General features: G+C 40.7%; 1 protein-coding gene across 1 annotated transcript in view; it reads right to left on the reverse strand.

Annotated features, from left to right (window-relative positions):
- Positions 1-18,950: 18,950 nt before the first annotated feature.
- The window catches only part of Ndst3 (N-deacetylase and N-sulfotransferase 3), a 139,168-nt gene continuing 134,860 nt past the window's right edge, over positions 18,951-23,258 (reverse strand). Inside the window, exons 12-13 of the mRNA XM_059266202.1 lie at positions 21,852-21,954; positions 18,951-19,411 (exon numbers count right to left, since the gene is read on the reverse strand). Of these exons, the coding sequence (XP_059122185.1) occupies positions 19,292-19,411; positions 21,852-21,954 (223 nt within the window). The 3' untranslated portion in view covers positions 18,951-19,291. The remainder of the gene's footprint in view (positions 19,412-21,851; positions 21,955-23,258) is intronic.

Raw genomic sequence — 23,258 nt, forward strand, 5'->3', positions numbered from 1 at the left:
GTTCGGTGGAAGGAGGAACACAAATCCCCAACCCAAACTCTCGCGCTGTCTGAAGTCTCGTTGGAGCGTAGAGATTTGTGCCTCCTGACAGCGTTCTTCACCAGGTCCAGCTTCCGGGCCCTGCGGCCTCCCGACACGTCACTTCCGGTGGCGCAGCTCCTGGCCCCCCGCCCCCCGGGAGCTGTGACAGCGTCGCCTTTGCCCTCGCCGAGGCTGCGGTTTCCGCTGGCTCTGGCGCCCCTCAGCTGGCCCTTTCGGTCTGATCTCGTGAGGATTGTCGCGCGGCACCGCGCACCGGAGGTTTCTCGGACACGGAGAACCGGAAGTCGTGGGCAGCGCGAGCATTGGTGACGCGCAGACCCTCCTCCAACCGTCTTTTCTGGAGGGAGGGATGCGGCTCTCCCCTCCCGGGTGCAGTCAGTGGAGTCGCTTTGGCCAAGGCGAGGAAGAGATTTCCCTTAGAGCAATGCCCGTTTAGCCATACCAGCCTCGTCACCGCCTTTATTCCGGTTTGAGACAGAGTAGAGGGTCCCGGGGAAACCTGTAGTGATGGACCATTTGAGGCGGCAGATGCTGTCATGGAGAATGTTACAAAGCTGTAAGGGAGAGCCGCAAAAGCTTCAGGAGGTCACTCTCTCCATGCCTGGAGGGATGGAGTTATTTAGAGCAATTCTGTGCTGGAGTCCCAGTGAACAAACTTGGAACGTTTGCATTTGAAGGACCTGGAGGTGTTCATGAAACTCACCGCGTTCAGAGTCTCTCATTTACTCCACACGTCATTAATGATCCGAAAGAACTAAACAAGGCTTAAATACCTAAGCACGGTGGAGGGCTTTGCCCAAACACACTTCATTAAACTCTAGTGTAGATAGAGAGTCTGTGTTAGTCCCCGGAGCTGGGAAGTCTGAGATGAAGGGGCTGGCCTGTAGACGGTAGTCTGCATCTTCCCGTGGGTTTTTCCTCTGTGCCTGTCTGCACCTGACAGGTTTGATAAAGTCCTACTTTAAAAACCTCATTATTAATACAACTTTCAGAGAGTAGGGATTAAGCTTGCAACATAAGTTTTGGGAGCACAATTTGTTGTAGAACCGTATATTTATGCTAAGACATGTCTTACTGAAGATTTTAAAACTAACATTTCCATTTTGTTAGATAGCGAGGAAGGGATAAATGAGAGTTTATGTACTAGAATGTTCCTTTGTTTGTCGGAAACGGGGCTTTAAAAACCTGCCTTGTGCCACCCCCTTACTTTGTTCTTGCTCTTTTTTTGCCTTGTTACCCTCCCCGCACCCACATCTCTTATCTGTCAAAATTCTTTCTGATTTCATTGTTTTGGTCAAGTATTGTTATGAAAATATTCATCCCTAAAATTGCATTTGATTTTCGGTATGTAGTAATATTTGCATTTTCTTTTGGCCTCTTTATTATAAACTCCTGTGAAGACCTTAATCGAAGTACCTGGCTGAAAGACTTGATATAAGTGAGCATTTGGGACCATGGCCAAATGCTTTGAAGTGTACCATATCTATTTCTGATACTGAAAGGGATTTGTTACTAGAGTTTGGGATGACATGTCTTTTGTGAGTGCTTATCTATCAGCACAAAGCCCTGGGATCAGTCCCCAGCAAGGCATATATTGTTGGGCTTGGTGGCACTTATCTATAACCCCAGCGCTAGGAGCTTTCAGAGGGTCTTCCTTGGCTACCTAAGAAGTTTATGGGCAGTCGAGGGTACATGAGACCCTAGCTCAAAAACATTATTATTATTTAGTTTAAAACATTATAGGGGCAGGGCTGGAAATGTAGCTTAGAGGTGGAGTGTTTGTCCAGTATGCACGAGACTGTATGTACAATCTCCAGCACTACAGGGAAAAATAAAATAAAATAAAAAACAATAATAAAAGTTATTTTTCTCCCTATGGACTTTGATCCCACTCCGTAATTGTAGCACCAATTTCATCATGGGTTTTATGACTTGATTTCAAGGTGTAGGGTAAAGACAGGGGAATGTCCTAGTTTGGTTTCTGTGCTGTGATAAAACATGACCTAATGCAGCTTGAAGAAGAAAGGGTTTATTTGGCTTCCAGGTTATAGTCTATCATCAAAGCCAAGGCAGGAACTCCAGGCAGGAACCTGAAGACAGGAACTGAAGCAGAAACCATGGAGGAATGCTGCTTATTGGCTTGCTCTTCTTGGCTTACTCAGCTTGCTTTCTTATACAACCAGAGGACTAACCTGCCCAGGAGTGGCATTGCTCATACTGGACTGGATCCTCCACATCAATCATTAATCAAGAAAATGCCTCACAGACAAGCCCACAGGCCAATACCTTGGAGGCATTATCTCAAACCAGGTTCCCCCTTCTCAGATGCCCTAGCTTGTGTCAAGTTGACAAAAATAAGCACCACAGAGGAGAAGGTATACATACAATAATGGTGCAGGGAAGTAATAGACATTGCCTATTCTGGGTAATACAAATGTACGAGCGATAAGTCATGATGATAGAGTGCATTCTGATATAGTAGGGTAAAAAAAAAAAAAAAAAAAAGGTCTATCGCTCTCTGATCTTGTTCCTCAAAGTCCACACTGTATTCTGAACATGGGGGGTGGGGGAACAAGACAAAACTGTGCTTATTTAATTCTTTTAGATAATTAGATAAAATCAACACTGCCATTTTTTTTGCAAATTTTCTGTAAGTCCAAAACTTCAGAAATGAAGCTTAACATAAAAGCAGCCATGCTTTTATAACCAATCATATCACTTTTAAGACCAGTGCTACTTTAATGATAGTCCATCTCTACTATGGACTTGAGACAGAGATAACATTTCTAATCAGTGGAGATTTGAGTTTAAATTCAGTGAATTCTGTCACTACCACGCCAAGGCTTTGAGTCTTAGAATAAACTTGAGAAAATGTGGAAATAGAAGAATTGGAAATTACTTGTAATGAAAGTTAATTTCATTTACCAATGATAAAATGATATGGGTAGAAGCGAACTTACTGGGCATGTTTCCCTTCTGCATTTGAATGAACTGAACGTTTCACTGTAGAATACTCATTCTTCAGCTGAGTTCCTTCTATAAGCCTCTTTCCCATTTTGATTTTAGTGAGGGAATTAGTAATAATCAGAAAACCATAATTAGTGTTCATTTATTCACTAAATGAAGACCTACTTCCGTAGGAGAAACCATAGTCAGAAAATAGCCTGAAGCTTTTTCATTTTTACCTAATTTCAATTTTTACTTAATTTTATTTTATTTCATTTTTGTTTTACTTAATTTCAGTAGTGTTCATTCATAGGAATGCACCTAAGCATTCAGTCATTTGTGACTTCACAATGTGATCCTACTGCAAAGAAGATTGTTTTTGTTTTAATGTAGCGTGATAAGAGTTCTTCCCAGTCTCTCTGTGTGTGTGTGTGTGTGTGTGTGTGTGTGTGTATTTTCAGTTCAAAAAGCCTTGTTTGTTAAATATTTACTAGACTCCAGAAAATATTTGTTCTGCAGACAAACCCTAGCTTAAATAGACATTACTTGAACACTAATACAAAGTAATAAGTGCATGGGAAAGTGCTCAGTGTCATCAACTATCAGAGAAATTCAACTTCAAGCCAGTTAGGATGACTGATATAAAAAGAGAAAGCAATAGCCAATCTGAAGAGCTGGAGAGGAAGGAAACCTTAGGTACCCCGTGGGTCTGGGACGTTCACTTGGTGCAACTGTTAGGGAAAATGCTGCACCATTTCCCTAACAAGAAAGAAGTTGAAATGTGTACGACATTCTGGGAAAGATCTGGGCTGAAGAAACCAATCAGATGATATAAATAGAAAGAGGGAGGAGGGACTGAGCATTCCTCATAATCTAATAGAAAAAAATTACAGTGACTTTAAGAGGTAGGCTCGGGTCACGAGATCTTGAAAAATCTAAGTTTTCAAAGAAGGAAGCAGTCCTGTTAGTAATACAGGCAAAGTGATGGCTGAAAAGTGAGCCCTGGACTGAGCAATACACAGGCTATTTGGGGGTCTTCTAAATAAGAGTTGCAGGGAGAATGGAGGGAGAATAATTTGGGAAATTCTGAGAAGTTAAGCAGTGAGATGAATAGGAGAGAAATGAAGGCGTTCTAAGTGGGGATATGGTGGGATGGAAACAGATAATGCTGCTGGAGAACATAGGTGAACTGGAGCTAGTGCACAAAGGCCAGAGCAGTCTAGGGCAGTGGTTCTCAACCTGTGGGTCACGGCCCCTGGGGTAGCTTATCAGGTATTACATCATTTGTGGTTCATAACAGTAGCAAAATTACAGTGATGAAGTAGCAACAAAATAATTTTATGGTTGGGGTCACCACAACATGAACTGTATTAAAGGGGTGTAGCATTAGGAAGGCTGAGAACCACTGGCCTGAGGTAACAGCTAAGAACTCTACAGAAACACATGTGGGAATGGATAGTGGTTGGCTGTTGGAAGTAATGGTGTAAACTTTTGACTGTACTCTTCTATTGATTTGAAGTGTTTTGTTTTTGTTTTCAGGGCAATGCAAAGGAATGCCATCAACTTCTAGTTAGGACAAGGGAGACTTGGAAATTTGGAGGGAAAGGACAATATAATTAGAGGATAATGTCACTGGACTTAAAAATGTAGCAGAATTCTTGGATTCAGTGGGAGTTTATTGGAATTCTTGAAATGAATTTGAATTCAAATCTAGCTTGATTGTGTATTTTCTCCAGAGCATGTTCAGCTGTTTAGGTTCAAGAGTGCAGCTCACAGGGGTTGACTAAGGGAGGAGAGACAGGGCGGATTCTTGCAAGAGAAGAGCTATACGGATTTCTTATGGAATTTAAGGGGTGAATGAGACAGTAGCATCAACAGAACTGGAGGTGACAATGTGTCGGAAAATTTGGGACGTGGAGTACCTGAGTAAGCATTTGGCATCAGGAAACACCCAGCATGTTTACTACGACATCAACAAGCGGCTTACTGCGTCTTTTATGGTCTCTCCAGAATAACTGGAACTGCTCAGGTGTTCTCATTAAAAATTAGTTGTGTCACTTTAAGAATGAACTTGCTTGTAGGACTTTGCATACATATCAGTGAGATAGGATGCTATACACATGTGCAATTAAATACTTAATGTCTCAAAAACTTGGCTGTTTTCTTCTCTGCCATTTCCAAATGACTTACGAGGCTTTCTCTTTCACTCTTCTTTTCTTTTTGGCTACATTCATGTGTGCAAAAATTATTATTTAGGTAACCTTTGATATAGCATATTAAATGAATGACATTTTTGGAATGTTTGTTATCTGACATCTGTAAACTACTTCATGCTTTTTATATCAGGTATATTAAAATCATTTTGGAAGTTTAATGGTCACTTATTAAATTCTGCTGCTTTTCTTTGGTTGTCACAATATACATCAGATGCTTCATGGGGTGAGACATTTGCTCTACTAGCCCATCCCAATATAGAGCAGTGAGAGCAACTGATACTTAAAACATGATGGAATGAAACATCAATTTTATGTGGCCACTAGGTGGTGCTATTATCCTACTAGTTAATCATGTTTAAACCTCTAGAAAATTTGAATTAAATACCATCGTTTATTATCGTGCATGGATTTATTGTTGTAATTTATTGTGAATAATTATGTGAAAGTGCCAGAATTCCTAATGGCTCCACCAGTTTGCCCCATGGACTCTGTTTTATATAATAATGAGTTTTGAAAATGATGAGTTTTGAAAAATCTTGATTTTTATTAGCAATAATTTCAGAGCATATCCTACAAAAAAAAACCTAAAATACAACATGCCTTTCTTTTGTAAGATTTTTATTTTTAATTATGTGTATGTGTGCGTTTTTAGGTGGGTCTGTGTCTATGAGTGCAAAACCCAGAAGGGAGCCTCAGATTCTCTAGGGCTAGAGTTACAGGCAGCTGTGAACTTCCTGAACGGGATGTTGGGAACCAAACTCAGGTCCTCTGCAAGAGCAGCAAGTGCTCTTAAGTACTTTGTATTAGAATGGCTTACGGGCTGTAGTCCAGGTAGTCCAGCAATGGCTGTCTACCCCCGGAAGGGCCATGAATTCAGTAGTTCAGTCCACTGCATTAGATGTCAGAGTTCATCTTCAGTATGTTCTGCAATTCCAAAGAAGTCGGCTCTGATGCCAGTGAAGGAATGGACTTGTTAGGGACAGGGAGAGCAAGCAGGCAAAGAGAAAGCAAGCTTCCTTCTTCCCTGTCCTTTCTATAGGTGCCAGCAGAAAGGGTGACTCAGATGAAAGGTGGGCCTCCCCACCTCAAAGATCTGGATTAGAAGTGTGCCTTTATGCTTCAAATGATTTAATTAAGAAAAAAAAAATCTCTCCCAGGTGTGCTCAGCCAGAATTTTAGCTAATTCCAGATGTAGTCCAATTGACAACCAAGACTAGCCTCACACACATTCAGTTGACGAGCAGTGGTTTAATTCATCTGCTACTGTCTGAAGTATTGAATACACTGTTCATGTGGAGTGTGATGGTTCTGTCTGATCCACCAGAGGGCGAAGAGGCATCCTATCCATCTTAGCCCACTAGTGCTGTTTGCACGTTGGAAGTGCCATTGTTCAAATGAGAAAGCCAGGCTGATAGAAATGACAGAAATCTGCACATCACCGGCAAAGGCAGGGGGAACACTGGACTGCAGCAGAATTGACACCTCTTGACTTCGACCAAATCGTTCCGGTGTCTCTGCCAAAATTTTACCCTCCCACCAAGGAAATGCATTTCTTTTAGATTTTATAATGAAAGTAATTTCACAGAAAATGCCAAACTTGGCCCTGATTCCTGTTTCCCAATATTTATAATTAGAACAGATGATCGCTGTTTGGAATTAGAAAATTAGATTTTATTTTCCTTTTGGTCAGAAACCAAGGATTATACTGATTAATTTGTTTTATTTCTTAAATTGAATCCAGAAAATCTTTTTTGTTTCCCCCCTTAAATCAAATGTACCCCAGGGTAACTCACACTTGCCGAGTAACTGAGGCTGACCTTCAACTTTTGAAGTTCTGGTTCTTCTCCTTCTCCCAGTCCTGGGGTAACAGTCATATGTCTTCCTGCTGTTTATGTCATGCTGGGGATCGAACCCAGGCCTTTGTTCATGTTAGGTAAGCACTCTACTAGTGGAGCTACATCTTGAGTCCCTAGGAAATCTTAATATATCCTATTTTAAAGAAAAACCTCATCTATTTCCCCTTCCCAGGGTGATCCATGCATCCCTCTTTGGATCTTCCTTGTTAGCTAGCTTCTCTGGAGTTGTGAGTTGCAGTCTGGTTATCCTTTGCTTTACTTCTAGTATCTACTATGTTTGTCCCTCTGAGTCTGGGTTACCTCACTCAGGATATTTTCTAGTTCCATCCATTTGCCTGCAAATTTCATGATGTCATTGTTTCTCTCTGCTGAGGAGGCCTTGCCTTCTTTTGTGGGGGAGTGGACTGTGGGTTGTGGGAAGAGGCTGGGGGGAAGGAGGAGGGAAGAGGGGGATCTTTGCTTGGTCTGTAAGATGAATGAAAACATTTTCTTAATAAAAAAAAAATTACTAGTAACTGGAAATAGGACATGGAGATCCAGAAAATGTAATTTGGCAATAAATGCTGTTTTCAAAAAAAAGAAAGAAAGAAAGAGAGAAAAAGACTTTGGATGATGCGTGAGAATTCTTCAAGTATATGAGTTTTAGCAGGATTTTTTTTTGTCTCCAAAAATTTATAGAAAACCAAGTAGATTTAGAACCAATATTGGAAATAATGTATGTATTTTTGTGTTTCTCTACTTTAAAACCTTTTATCTGTATGCTAATTTATGTAAACAAGTAGTAAAGAATAGAGTTCAGGAAAACCCTGGAATTCAGAACTTAAATTTGATAACAATGAGGACCAGAGTTAAATTCCAGTACTTGCATAACAAGCCACGCATCCTGCATATGCCTGTAGCTGTCTCTGAGAGATTCGATGCCCTCTACAGGACTTGTTGAATACCTGGGTGAGCATACCCTCGTACAAACACACACAAATAAGATAAATTATAAAAATAGAATTGTATTAAAGATGCAAAATCATTGTCTTCATTTTACAGAGGACTAGGTTGATGCATTGATCAAAAGTGAGACTAGAATGTAGTTGGCCTGGCTAATAGCCCACACTCCTCATTGATGCTGGGTGTAAAGGCAGAAAGATGATGTTCAGTATGTGATAAATTAGCACTCACATGCTTAACTTTTTTTTGTTACTTTGAACCTTGGAAAGCTATCTTTCATTTTCAAGCCCCTTTTTCATTTATAGAAGGAAACAGGCAGAATTTTGTGATTTTTAAAGAAATGTGTGGTAAATAGTATTACTGGAAAGTCAGGAATGTTTTTGGTCTTACACTTTGTTTTGATCATTTTATTATGAGTTATTTTATTTAAAGGGTGTGAAACTTAAAACAGCAGCTGACAAGAACGCCCAGCCTGATTCCTCATCACCACATTGAAGGTTTTGTTAACTTAAACAGTTCACGAATGAGGTGGGTGTCAGAAGGTCCTTCAGAGTTCTCAATACAGCTTGACATCCTGTACATAAAATTAAGAGCACAAGCTCAGCCTCAACCAAAGCCCCATGTCAAGTCTTTGCTGTAAGTCCCCTAAAGTACTCCTTCATGCTGTAGTCATGTGCCATCCCCAGGAACCCTCACAATTCTTTATAGACCCTAGAATCTGGATACTGGCAATAGCCATTTTCCAGTCAGCCACTAGGCACTGGTGATTGAGCTGGAATTGGAAGCCTCGGAAAAAAATTTGTTCTTTGTAGATTTGCAATTTAGAACAGGCCACCATGATAGTGTTGGCTGTCAACTTCCTGGGATCTAAATTGGCCCTAGAGACAAACCTCTGGATATGCTTGTGAGGGACTTTCTAGACTATTTTGACTGAGGAGGGAAAGCCTATTTTGACTGAGGTGGCACCATACCGTGGACTGGGATCTCAGACTGAACAGAAAGAGGGAAGTGACCCACCAGCAGCCTTCATCTCTCTGCTTCCTGACTGTGGGTGCGATGTGACCAGCTGCCTCATGCACTTGTTGCCCTGCTCTCTCCACCTCGAGGGGCTGTACCACAAATCCTTTGTTCCTTAAGTTCATTTTGTCAGGCATTTTGCTACAGCAAGGAGAAAGGTCATTAATCCAGCATCTTACCCATGCAGTCAATGAAGTGACTAATGGATTGATTGGTGTTTCCTAGGCAAAGCTTGTAAGTCAGACTGGAAATCATTGTCATCTACCTTACTGCATCAGGGGTCCCTGATTTAACTGAAACATTTTCAAGTGTGCAGCCAGTCTGTCTCCAAAGACCACAGGGGAGTTTTTGAATACATGTAGGAACACACCCGAAGTGTTAAAGTGCTTTCTGATTTTAGGGTCTATCCACTTGAAGCCAAAAAGTAGCTGTGACTGCCCATCAAGAGGAATGCAAAAGCCTTTTGTATTAAGGACAGTGAAACATTTTCACTGTGCTGCTTATTTAAAAAAGTGCAAGGATTTGGCTTTGTAGGGGAGATTGTCATGGGCAATTTTACTAATAGCTTGTAGGTATTGAACAAAATTATATTCCTTAGATCTGGGACTTAAAAAAAAACACTGGCAGACTAGGAACATTTTTAAGGAGACAGAATCAAATTGCTTTCTAGAAAAGTGTGAAGCATGATTTGGATTTGCTCAAGTGCCTCCAACCTCCAAAAGTATTGCTTTGCTTAAGGGAGAGTTGATGTACTTTGTTTTAAAATACAAACAGGCACAGTGTTTTAGCTCTTTCTGGAGTCCCCTGGCCCATACATGTGAGTTGACAATTTGGTGGTTTCAGGGTTCATAGCTGCAGATGAACAGTCTGCTCAGGTGGAACTTGTACCTGCATATGCTTTTCTCAGGGAAGAACAGTACGTAGCAAATCTTTTCCTAGTAATGGAACACTCAGTACAAACAGAAGCTGAGCTTCAGGTGGGCATTGTCCAGTGGCTGTTAGAGAGCCAGCCTGGGGGCTTTCTTGATCTCCTCTAACAAGCACAGTTCATAAGAGACTTTCATCATTAAAACTGACTTTGTAGCTCCAGTGTCAACAGGGACGCTCAAGGGCATGTTCCCCACTGTTGGCCACACCCACAGCTCTTATGGGAAAAATGATTGGAGATGAAAGGGTTATGGAGTCCCTGGGCATCCTTGGTCCTCGGCAGAGTCATCATTAACTAAGACCATCTGGTACCTTTGTTGTTTGTCAAGGCAATTCTTTTTTTTTAAATAAAGATTTATTTGTTAATTGTATGTATATGTACCACATCCTGCATGGCTTGGTCCTGGAAACCTGCCTGGGGTGATGAGGGAATGAAAAGACACACACACACACACACACACACACACACACACACACAAAATGATTGTGCTTATTCTGATGAAGCAGCACTAACTAACTATACACTGACTCAGAACCAAGTTTCTTATGTATAGCATGAGAAGGAGGGGTTAGCTATTCTTGGTAGGAGGTCTTTGTAGAGGAGGAGTCTCAGGTTTTAGTCATTTGGGAAGAGGAAACTGTAGTTGCTACTTTTTGCACACACTGGTCAATTATTCATAAATGCTTGTACTCAGGCCTGAGGAAGGTTTTGCCATCTCCATGATCCTCACCTGGAGGAAGACTTTGCAAATCCCCATGGGTCTGTGCCATTCATTGGTCCTTATCAATAATACACATTCACTTAGGGTTTTCTTGGCCCCCCCAAATATGTGTATGTGTATGTCTGTACACATGAGTGCTGGTGCCCATGGAGGTCAAGCTCCAACTCCAGTAGTGACCTTCCCAATGTGGGTGCTATGAACCAAATGTAGGTCCTTTGTAAGAGCATCAAGTGCTCTTAACTGCTGAGCTACCTCTGAAGCCACATCAAGCCAGCTGTTTTGAGAGTTTGGGGCCAATCTTTTCCACAGCCTATTCTCACTACAATCAAGGGCCTCTGCCCTGCAGATAGGGTCTGGATTCTATAATTCCAACCTTGGGTATTTTGGAGAAAGATGGTGGGTTTCCCAGCCTTTTAATGTCCATCAATTGAGAAGCATTCATGCCCACAGCCTCAATTCTGTGTAGCTCTCAATGTCTGGTGCACATTGCCCTTCAGTACTGTCCTGCAGAAGTAGAAGCAAGGCAGTAATGAACAACGACCATACTTGATCAGGACTAATTAATTAGGCATATCTCTTGTCCTCACCTTACTTGCTCTCCAATCATGTTCTCTACTCAAACCTAAACCTCCTGTCACTACCCTCAAGATGAACTTGGATGTCACTGAACACCTTTACCAGTCCCATTTGACAGTGTGGCCACATTGAATAAATCTCTACAACTCACCACTCCTACGGTCTCTTCAGTTGATATATTGGGATGGGTGGCTGAGTTGAGACTACGGGTACCATTGGAGCCCATCTTTCACTTTAAAATCTCTAGTAACAGTTAAAACGTGAAGGAAAGTAGAATTTAGGGTCAGAATGTCATTTACCAAGTAGAGGGGGAAAAAAGATGAATCTTCTCTGGTCCAACTCTGTAAACCATGCATACTGCTTAAGAACAAAGTCAGCTTGCTATTTTAGTTGTTTATTGAAAAAAACATTTGGCCCAGAAATACAGACAGCAGCCATTTCCTTTATTTAATGCATTCTCTCATAACCAAGAGGCTTAATGTTGAGAATTTCATGTAAAACTTACCATGAAGTCAGCGTGCTTTGAAAATTCCTCTAATTCCTCAATTTAGTCTTCTATAGTAGGAAATCTATAGGGACTTTAAACCACTGTGAGTTTTTTTTTCCCCCCGGTTTTTCGAGGCAGGGTTTCTCTGTGTAGTTTTGTGCCTTTCCTGGAACTCACTTGGTAGCCCAGGCTGGCCTCGAACTCACAGAGATCCGCCTGGCTCTGCCTCCAGAGTGCTGGGTTTAAAGGCGTGCGCCACCACCGCCCGGCCACTGTGAGTTTTTATTAGTGAAATCTGCTTTACTTCCTTCAAAGGGCTTGTTAGGTAAATTATGATGGCTCATATTACTGGTCATCTTGGTTGGGGCAAGGGATGTTCAGATGGCTGGCTAGCTGTTGTTTCTGAGTGTGGCTGGAAGGGTGAATGCTGAAATCAGCACTAATATCAGTAAGTTGAAAAAGTCCAACCCATGCGGAGGAAGGTTGGATCACTTCTGCCTCGGTGCTTAGGCTGGAAGCCGGTTGGTTCTGGATGCTCTACATCTAATGAGACTGGAATCTTACACCACATCCAGGCTGCCTTTCAAGGCTTGAATGAACGCATTTTTTTTTAGAGCTCTTGTGTGCAGTGTATGTGTGTGTGTATGTGTGTGTGTGTGTGTGTGTGTGTGTGTGTGTGTGTGTGTGAGTGTGCACACATGCATTTGTATGTATGAGTGGAAGTGTGTGGAGGCCAGAGGTAAATATTGGCTGTCTTCCTCAGTAGCACTCTACGTTATTTTTGAGACAAAATCTCCCTCTGAACTTGCAGCACATTAATTTTTCTAGATTGGTTGGTCAATGAGCTTCATGGATCCTCCTACCTCTGCCTCCTCCAGCACTAGGGTTACAAAGAACACTGCCGTCTCTCCCTTTTATGTGGGTGCCGGAGGTTGAACTCAGGACCTCAGGCTTGCATGGCAGGTGCTTTACTGAGTAATTTTCTCATCCTTCCTTCTGTAGCTTTTATATAAAATTATAAAAGTAAATGCATATGTGTAACTATTCTATATATCTCTATCTATTATATATTATTAGTACAAACAACAAAACAAAACAAAACAAAAAAACCCATAATTCTCACCTAAAAGGGGGTAAGAGATCATTTCGTCTGAAGCCACATACAAGTGAACATAGCCTGGGAATACAGACTGAGGTTATTCCAAATTCCATGCTCCACTCTGGTACCAGAACAAAGAAAGTCAGAAATCAAGGCACTTTTCAAATTCACTGGTGGAAACATTAAGTAGGTGGTTACAGGAACGGGGAAATCTCAGCTGTAGGCACCAAATGTCATCGATGATACTCTTAACCTTTTGCTTGGTGGAAGCTAGGGTTTTGTTAATACATTCCGAAAGGTTTTTATCAGTTAAGTCACAGGATGTTAAGTCAGACACAGAGTGGGCAAGGATTGTCTATTAGGGGGCCAAACACAACCCAGGATAATTGCAATTAGGCTCTGGATCAGCAACACTACAACTTCTCCACAACCAGTAAAGCTTTAATCATTTATCGGCTTTGTAGAGATTCAGTGGAAGGTGCAGTATTTTTCTGAGAACGCTCCCCTTCTCATGCTATTTTGCTGGAGAATCCTAACACAACCGTCAACAAGATATTTGACTGGAATTTTGCAAGTGAATGTCTCTTCTCATTTATTGACATTGTTCATGATTCCTCCTTCTCTAGGAGATCTGCCTAAGTAAGTTGTTGACATGTAGCCAGTCCCAAATTTAGTAGCTCACAGATCTTTGTATTTGTTTTTTTCGGCAACAGACAATGAAAAGATAGAAACTCAAAGATTAGGGTGGTTGTAGGATCAATGGAAGAAAGTGTTAGGAAAGGTTAAATATAACTTTAATATATGAAGGAATAAATGCATGAATCTGACTTCTTGTTGTTATTTTGGCTATTTTGGGGGGCCTGCCACCCAACTCCCAAATAAATCACACATGGAGGCTTATTCTTAATTATGAATGCCCGACCTTAGCTTGGCTTAGTTTCTTGTTCTTGCCAGCTTTCCTTAGCTTAACTTATCCCATCTACCTTTTGCCTCCGGGCTTTTCCAATTCTTTTACTTCTGTAAATTTTTTTTTTTTTTTTGCAATACAATTCAGTTCTACATATCAGCCATGGATTCCCTTGTTCTCCCCCCTCCTGCCCCCCTCACCTTCCCCCCAGCCCACCCCCCATTCCCACCTCCTCCAGGGCAAAGCCTTCCCCGAGGACTGAGAACAACCTGGTAGACTCAGTCCAGGTAGGTCCAGTTCCCTCCTCCCAGGCCGATCCAAGCGATCCTGCATAGGCCCCAGGTTTCAAACAGCCGACTCATGCAATGAGCACAGGACCCAGTCCCATTGCCTGGATGCCTCCCAAACAGATCAAGCCAATCAACTGTCTCACCCATTCAGAGGGCCCGATTCAGTTGGTGACCCCTCAGCCATTGGTTCATAGTTCATGTGTTTCCATTCGTTTGGTTATTTGTCCCTGTGCTTTATAAATCTTAACCTTACTCAGTGGCTTGCTGTGTAGCTGGGTGGCTGGCTGGCTGCTGGAGTCCTCTTCCTTCTCTGGCTACTTCTTCCTCTTCCTTTCTCCCAGAATTCTCCTTCTATTTATCCTCTCTGCCTGCTAGCCTTGTCTATTTCTCTCTCCTGCCTTACTATTGTCTGTTCAGCTCTTTATTAGACCATCGGGTGTTTTAGACAGGCACAGTAACACAACTTCACAGAGTTAAACAAATGCAACATAAACGAAAGTAACACATCTTAAAACAATATTCTACAACACTGACTCTAACATTTATGAAGAGCACTGAATATACAGAGGATTCTCATGAACAGGCATTGGTAAGAACAAATGGAAGGAACCAGTGGTTGTACTAAATGGGAAGAAGTGGCTCTTGGTTGCTGGGTGTACTGGATTACGGGTATGACTTCACAAGGTCCTCTGTAGACTTTTCCTGAGATAGAATTAGTGTTACATTTTATATATCAGGGTTGTTCAGAGAAACAGAACTGATCTCTCTCTCTCTCTCTCTCTCTCTCTCTCTCTCTCTCTCTCTCTCTCTCACTCACTCACTCATATACACACACTAAATATAATACAGTACATACTATGATTATATATTATATTGGTTACTTTTCTGTTGCTGTGATAAAACCCAGGACCAAAAGCAACTACCAGAAGAAAGAGTCAGAAGAGTTTATCTGAGCTTACAGTGCCAGAGGGAGAGTCAATCTGGTGGGTGAGGCATGGCAGCAGCAGGCAGTCAGAACAGGAAGATGGGTGATCACATCTCAGGTAATGCAGGAAGCAGAAGGCACACTGGAAACAAGCTATAGACTCTCAAAGCCTGGCCCTTGTGATGTGCTTCCTTCAAGTAAGTCTCCACCTCCTAAAGGTCTCATGACCTCCTCAAGTGATGTCAGCCACTGGAGACCAAGTGCTCAAATACATGAGTCTATGGGAGATATTTCTTATTCAAATCACCACAGTAGCTAGTAAAGGATTTACTCACATGTTTATACCTGCTAAGAAGTCCCTTGATCTACCACCTGAACATAGGAGACTGCTGTAATTCATTCTGATGGTGAAGCCTGAGAACCATGGTGGGCATTGGTGCAAATCCCAGTCAAATGGAAAATAGGAGATGTTACCATTAGCTAGGGAACCAGGAAGAGCTCCTCATCTTTCTTTTGTTCAGATGTCATCCGCACTGGGGAGGACAGTCTACCTTCTTGAAGCCCCTAACTCATAGACTAACCTCTCTTTCCCAGAAAGACTCAGGAGTTATAGTTAATCTTATTTAGTCAACTTCACACTTTTGATCACACTTTTCTTTTCCTTTACTGTCAAAGGGCAAGTTCATGTTTTGGCTTCACAGAATGGAAGCAGCCCTTGTCTAAAGTAAGTGAAAACATTGAACAGCCAAGCCAACACAGAAATAATTTCTGGAGACTCGTCAACCACAGAGGATGTTTCCCCATACGATTCCTAACTGTCTGAGTTAGCTACAGGTTGTTTTGGAGGTGGGGATGAAGACAGGAAGAATCTGTGAGTTTCTGTTAGTTTCACCTCTAGGAGTTAATAATACAAAGATTGTTAAATCACTAAAATTAGAGCCAGCAACATGTCAACAACTTATTTAGAAAGCTCTCCTAGAGAAGGAAGAATTATAAATAGTTTCAAAAAAAATGAAAAAAAGATACTCCCTTGCAATATTCTAGTCAAGTCTTTCATTACTGTATCTGTTAGGATTCTTCAGAGCAATCTTTCTCTCTCTCTCTCTCTCTCTCTCTCTCTCTCTCTCTCTCTCTCTCTCTCTCACACACACACACACACACACACACACACACACACACAGAGAGAGAGGAAACTATGGTGTTGCTACCACTGTCAGAAGAGAATTCATGTGCAGAGTGCAATTTGAAATTAAAGAAATACATTGGCATCACTGGTTCAGTGCCCCTTCATTAACGAGTTGTTGCTTAAGTAAGTGCTTTCAGGCTGCAGGTCTGATCTTCTGAAATCACACTAGTTTGCTATTTTTAACCCCGAATGCTGATGGGTAGGTTCATTACTAGCTCATTGACTGGTCCTGAAGTGGATGTAACCTATGTCCTCCCACATTTGGGAAGAAGAACATGAATCAGCTGTATTCTGGGTACTAGTAATGCAGGGGTTGGAGGAGTTGTAATGTGAGAAAACCTAGTGTCTCGAAGAGAAAGAGATCCAAGCAGAGACACTTTGTGGAGAACGAGGATACATGTCTAGCTCCTCTCCTCATTTTATGATTTTCTTGCAGAGATCATCTTCTAGATTTTTGTGAAAGGGACTAGTTCACATCTCTTGAAACACTACAGAGAGAAAAGGGCCCAGCAATGTCTTGAAAGCTGCAGCTTTGTTCTATCAGGAGACAAATAAAACCACAGTAGGCAAAACCGGAACAAAAATCCTTCATTGCCTACTAAGCTTTTCAATTACCTCTCCATTTTCAATCATAACGGTGTGCCTTTGAACTCTGACCATGTCCCACTTCCACCCCCAACACCAGCAAAACAAATACCCGCTCATTACCTAAAATCACCAGGTCCAACATCTTTATTTTCTTATCAGAGTTTATTGTTATACATATGAGGTATCATGCCACTTTTAGAATTATATTGAGGGTTTTTTTTTTAATTTAAAAAACCCAGAGGAAAAAATGTTCCCAATAATTTTCATTCAATGTGAATGACAAGAATATTATAGCTATAAACATTGAAATAACCATTTCATTTCTTCCTGAGGAAGCCCCATATTATAAGCAATGAAAAAGAATTCTATACAAAGCTAGTTTGAAATCATGTTCCCTCTCATTCTTTTCTCATAGGTTTCTGTTATTTTCAGGCCAGCATAATAGCCAGCTGGAGCTCCCAGTGTGAAGCCTGTGGGTGTCCTCTAGAATTTGGAGCTGCCTCTGTGACATGCGGAGTGGTCAAAACCCTTTCAAAGGGTTGCTGTTCCACATTGCCTCAACACGTACTTGTGAGTGAGCAGGTCTTGGTACCCTCTCTCTTTTTATCTGATTCATTATAAGTGCTATTTTTGCCATTTATTTTACAGGCACCGTCTACCTAGACTAAAGGATGTCAGTAGCCAATTTATCCAGAGGTTCAAATGTGGAGACATATGTGAACTCATCTCCTCACTCCCTTCACGAGCTGACACGCTGTTGCCAGTGAGACTGTAACAGCTGGAGCTGCTAGGTCTCACGACCCCCTTGAGCCAATTTTCTTAAATTAATGGACATGGAAGTGAAGGATGATTGTCCTGCTGGGTTTGGCAGGCGACGCTTCCGAAGCCGCAGCCGTAAGAGGGAAGGCTGATCTCACCGTCTTTTGCTTTTGCTTCTCAGTCAGGGTTCTTAAAATTTGGTTGTGTGTTCAATTCTTTCTGGTAAGTGCTTAAAAATGACTGTGTTCTGTGAGTACATAAAACATGGAAAAATCTTAAATAGACAAAGCGATAATCGTGATGTGAATAAGGAAATACGCGGTGAGAGAAATCATTCCACTTCTGTTTCCTAACTGGTAAATAACTGAAAGAGTACTTTTATGCACTTATAATGACAGTCCAAATCTTTAGGTTGTTGACTTTCTTGCATATCTTTTTTCTAAAATAAAATTTCTTGTAAAATACTTTCTAAGAGCTTGTGTGGTCACAGCAGGGCATGTACTACATAATATTTACACATGTGTCAATTACAATACAAAATTAGGTAAATATTAACACAGGAAAGTATGATCTACTGTACTCTTGTTTTGAATTCTTGGCTCACATGTTTAATTTAAATTGAATATATTTCAAGAGCCAGGCTCATCTTTGCACTTCTGTGTTTGTTTTTACAGATAGTCCATACATTCGACTATGCTCGCTGTTGGGCAGGGATGTGGAAGATATGTGGGATATTCTCAAACACTGGACTTTGCCTGCTCAACTGTCTCCACTTTGTAGCACAAGAATCACTTCAAATATTAGATTAAAAATTGTATATTAATTCATTTTTACATTAATCCTTACATTATGTAATTTCCCTTGGGATCACCCGGAAAAATGCAATTTTTCAATAATGTAAGTCTGAGGACTTTAGTAAAGCACCTCAAGGAACTGAGTTTGTTCAGTAGTTGCTCTGCACATTTAAAGGTCGGTGTGATGCAGAGAGGACACTTCCTGTAGACTCTGCTTATGTTTCTCTACAACTGAAGGTGACCGGGACAGACCCACAGCTTACAGCCGAAAGCACAGTGTTCTCAGTGGCGTACCTTTAGATGCTCACCATCTCTCCCTCAGAGGACTTAGTCAGGGCTCTTCCATTGCTACTCACTATTTTGATGTAAAAATAGGTTTCTTTTTGCTGTCTGACAAGTTTGCAATACAGAGCTCCATGAGCACGATGATGGACTATGCACAAGGAGCCTTTGCTCCAGGACCTCCTTTGCTTCTGTTTAGTGGAGACAAAGCCGATACACCACTTCCGGTCTCTGGTCTCACACAGTCACTGTCTATGCTGGCAGCCTTTTTTTTTCCCCCCCCCACGCTTTTGGAATTTTACACTGTGACATTTATCATTGTAGAAGATACTTCACAGAGTCAAAACAAAAACAAAAGCAACAAAAACAAAACCATTTTACAGTCAAACAATGGTCCAGAAATCTACGGAAATTCAACTTTAGTTGATATACAAAATTGTAAATATTAGTGTGACACGGAACTGGTATGTATCAGTGTTTTGTTTCTTTGTTTTTGCTTTTTAATTTACATTGGTTGCTGCTGGGCTTCCACATGAGTACAGAGTGGAAGGCCACGGGCCGCGAAGCTTCTTAAAGATAACTTTATACGCCCCCACTCCCCACAATCATCCACATGCCAGCACATGGAAGGAGCCTTGCTTGTTTTTCTTGACGAAGAGGTATGTGTTTGACAGCTTTTTGGTAGCTTCTGTGAGCTCTGGAGGGAGGAGATTCACGTTGCTTCTCCACGCTACCTCACTTTCTGCAGCTCCTGTCTCAGCCATGACGGCAGAGGCTGCCCCAGCCTGTGCAGCAGCTTCGAGAGCTCCACGTTGTGCTCCCGGTAGTAGCTGGACAGAAACGCTCTGCTCTGAGTGCGGAGGGGGAGAAACACTTTACTTTAGTAACCTATGTTTCATGCATGTTGACTCTGCTGAAATAAGTGCCTCCTGTACCAACTATGGGTCACAATTTGCATGAAGCACGTGGACTGCGTTGGTAACACCCTATGACGCTCTGCTTTCTGTCCGGAGTCTGCTGTAGCCGAGGCGACCACTGCAGTGGGAAAGACTGCTGCTCCATTCATGCTGCATGCTTGTGTTTCCAGCCCTCTGTGGAGCCTTGCGTTTGGGGATGAATTGCGTAAACTCAGTATGTTTACAGAGTTACCTCGCTGGCATCCACGTCAACATTCTGAAAAGCCGACTTTTTTTCTTACTAATCTAGACTAGCACCAATTTTGTAGAGTATCTCAGTTTTGTCTAGGTAGAGCACAGGGAACTAAAGCACCAGGATACACCTGAGTGCCTTCTGGTAATTATACATGGAAGTAGCTTTGATGTGAAAAGTAATATATTTAAATTTTTTATTGAAACAATGGGGGAAATTACCTTTTGACATGTTTTAGTGTATTCTGACTGTTTTCACAGTGATCTGATGGTGTATTTTGATAGTCCCTCAAACAGAATAACAAAATTAGAATTATATTAGAATTCTTTTTTTTTTTTTTTTTTTTTTTCTGAGACAGGGTTTCTCTGTGTAGTTTTGGAGCCTGTCCTGGATCTCACTCTGTAGACCAGGCTGGCCTCGAACTCACAGAGATCCGCCTGGCTCTGCCTCCTGAGTACTGAGATTAAAGGCATAGAATTAGAATTTTTACAAAGTAATCTCATGAAAACAAAAAGTCCCTCTCTCGCTTATGTCTCCTGTACAGACTTTAATTGTGACCTGACCAAGGTCCTGTCTATCAGACTGGCACAATGCATTGTCCTCCAAACATTGAAAGATAAAAATTTGTTAAATAAATACAGATTTCTGAGAAATTTTGACCACCTCAGTATTGTCAGTTAACACAATGTATTTAATACTGTGAAGAAAAAAACCCCCGCAATATTTAAATTTCTGAGTTCTAAAAAATTAATCAACTTTTTTTATAGTCAAACTGTATGCTAAATATTATAAATAAATCTTAGTGTATGCAAAATAAGCATAAAGGAAAAATACAGGGCACATGTACAAATACAGAAACTATGAAAACGGCAGCCTCAGGCATTCCCCATACCATTGTTGTAAGCAGAATAAACGAAGTATTGAGTAACAACATGCATGTGTCCATTTCATAGCCTAGACTATGTGTTGGTGTGCTAGACAATTGAGAGATATGTTAATTATCTTATCTCACTAGCATCTTAACAGTTCAAAGCTTAGTATACCACATTATCAGTTAACATTATAATCTATGTCCTATAGAATCATTTGACATTGAAAACAGAAAATATTTTTCACTTTCTAGTTGGTGTATTTCCTATCTTGATTTTTAGTTGACATTTTTAGTAGATCAATTCTGTGCAGCTATCATTATCTGCTTTTCAGATTTATAATCACAAATTCTATTTTCTTTCATTCTTTCAAGACAGATATCAATGATATAAAAGGAAAAATCAAAGCAACCTTCCTAGATAATGTTGAAACACAAATACCACTTTCAATTTTAATTAAAATGTTATTTTATTGCATTTCATTTATTTTAGCGTGTGTATGTGTGTGTGTGTGTGTGTGTGTATGTTACACACACACACACACACACACACACACACACACACACGCCATGGCATATGGGAGGATGTCAGAAGACAGTCTGCAGCAGCTGGTTCTCCCTTTCCACCATATGTGTCCTAGGATCACAGTCAGGTCTTCTGATTCGGTGGCAGGAGCCTTCACACACTAAGCCTTCTCTTCCACCCTTTATCTATCTATCTATGTATCTATGTATCTATGTATCTATGTATCTATGTATCTATGTATCTATGTATCTATGTATCTATGTATCTATCTATCTATCTATCTATCTATCTATCTATCTATCTATCTATCTATCTTTCTTCCTTCCTTCCTTCCTTTCTTTAGTAATTTATAATATTTTAATACCATTGTCTTTCTTTGAAATACTGTATTGTATAATTTTTATTTCCCATTTTTAACTGTTTGACAGCCTTCATACATTTATATAATGAAATTTAATATTTTCAACTCCGTTTCCCTCCCTCCTCCTCCTGAGGGATAACTAATGCTTCTTAGGGTAGGGATGGATGTCACTTTCTTTGTGGTGTAGTCACAGACAAATGGCCCTTGCCCTACAGAACACCTTCCTACTCTTGTGCAGGAGATAACTCTGTAACCCAAAGTGGACAGGAAAGTAGAAGGGGACCCACTGAATTTTAGTATGTACTTAATCATTTTTTCTAAGAAAATATGTGGTATTACTATTATTTATCATTTCTACATTTTATATTTTCAGGTTCTATACTTACATCAGAATCCATTGGTGGATATTTTCTTCCTTTACTCTTTCCAAGGCATTTTGTTTTTCCTTCTTCCAATAGCTGACACCAGAAGCCTTTATGAGAATCAAACCTAAAAACAGAAGAAATTGACCAAATTCAAGCAGTTTATAAGCCACGATGACCAGCGATCAATTCATAAGCAGGGAAATGGAGTTTTTTCTTTTTTTCGTACAACCTCTTACATAAAGTCTTCTGGCACACTTCCTAATTCTCAGTCCATCTGTCATATTTATGAGTTTGCCAGGTTCTTAATAGAACAATTTCCAGAAGACTTCCTATAATAGAAGCGTATATGTCAGCAGTAGGGGTCCACCCTCACCCCCTGAAAGGCACCCAGGCCTTTTGTACTTTGGAGTGTTAAAATTTTAATTCTCTAGCTATAATCCACTAAATTTCTGTTTAATGATCTTTTAAAATTTCAGTTTGAGGTTAGTATTAAGTGGAAATACCTATAAATCGATTTTTTTGCTGTAATTACAAAAACAATGATAGTAATATGCTAAATTTACATTTCTACTTACAACACTATTTCCTGCATTTATTTCTCATTTGGGCCTTCGTTATAGCTCTCTAGGAAGTAACAGCACAGGTTTTGCTTTGTGAATACTCACTAAATACAAGATAGAGAAAGGGGCTGGGTGCCATTGCACATGCCTTTAATCCTAGTACTTAGGAGGCAGAGCCAGGCCAACTTGGTCTATAAAGTGAGTTCCAGGACAGCTGGAGCTACACAGTGAGACCTTGTCTCAAAAAAATCACACACACACACACACACACACACACACACACACACACACACGACAGGTAACAATGAAGTGAAGAAAATGTCAAGGCCTAGTTTCTGTAGACTACATGTTTCCTTAGTATTCTGCTGAGTTCAAGTCTAGGCCTCTCCATCCTATAGCCAAGGGCCAGTCTTTCTATTCTGTATTTATGTCTATCCCAATGGATCCATTTGTTGTAAGCAAAGCAGTGACTTTCATGCTCAGATGTAAATGTGGAAGTGACAGCAATGGCATTCCTTCCCCTTTGTTAATTAATGACTTGACTGTCATAGTTTCTTCTCTGCTAGGAAGAATCACTTAGGGTTACATTTCCTTTGGTGTTCGGTTTGCATTGCTTAAAATCTTCCTGTGAACAATTTTGGAAATTTAAATGGAAACATGTTTAAATTATAATGAAATTTAAATAAAAAACATTTAAATTATAATCTTGAAGTACCTAAAAATAAAGTGAACAAAAACCATGCCACCGTGAAAAATGCAAAAACACAGAAGGTGTAACCAAATGTGCTGTTCCATTCACAAAGAAGATTGAATACTTAAAATCGTCTGGCTCCAATACTACACATAGATTCATATGATTCCAATTAGA

This window comes from Peromyscus eremicus, chromosome 6, assembly GCF_949786415.1.
Source record: "Peromyscus eremicus chromosome 6, PerEre_H2_v1, whole genome shotgun sequence".
In the NCBI taxonomy this organism is placed as follows: domain Eukaryota; kingdom Metazoa; phylum Chordata; class Mammalia; order Rodentia; family Cricetidae; genus Peromyscus; species Peromyscus eremicus.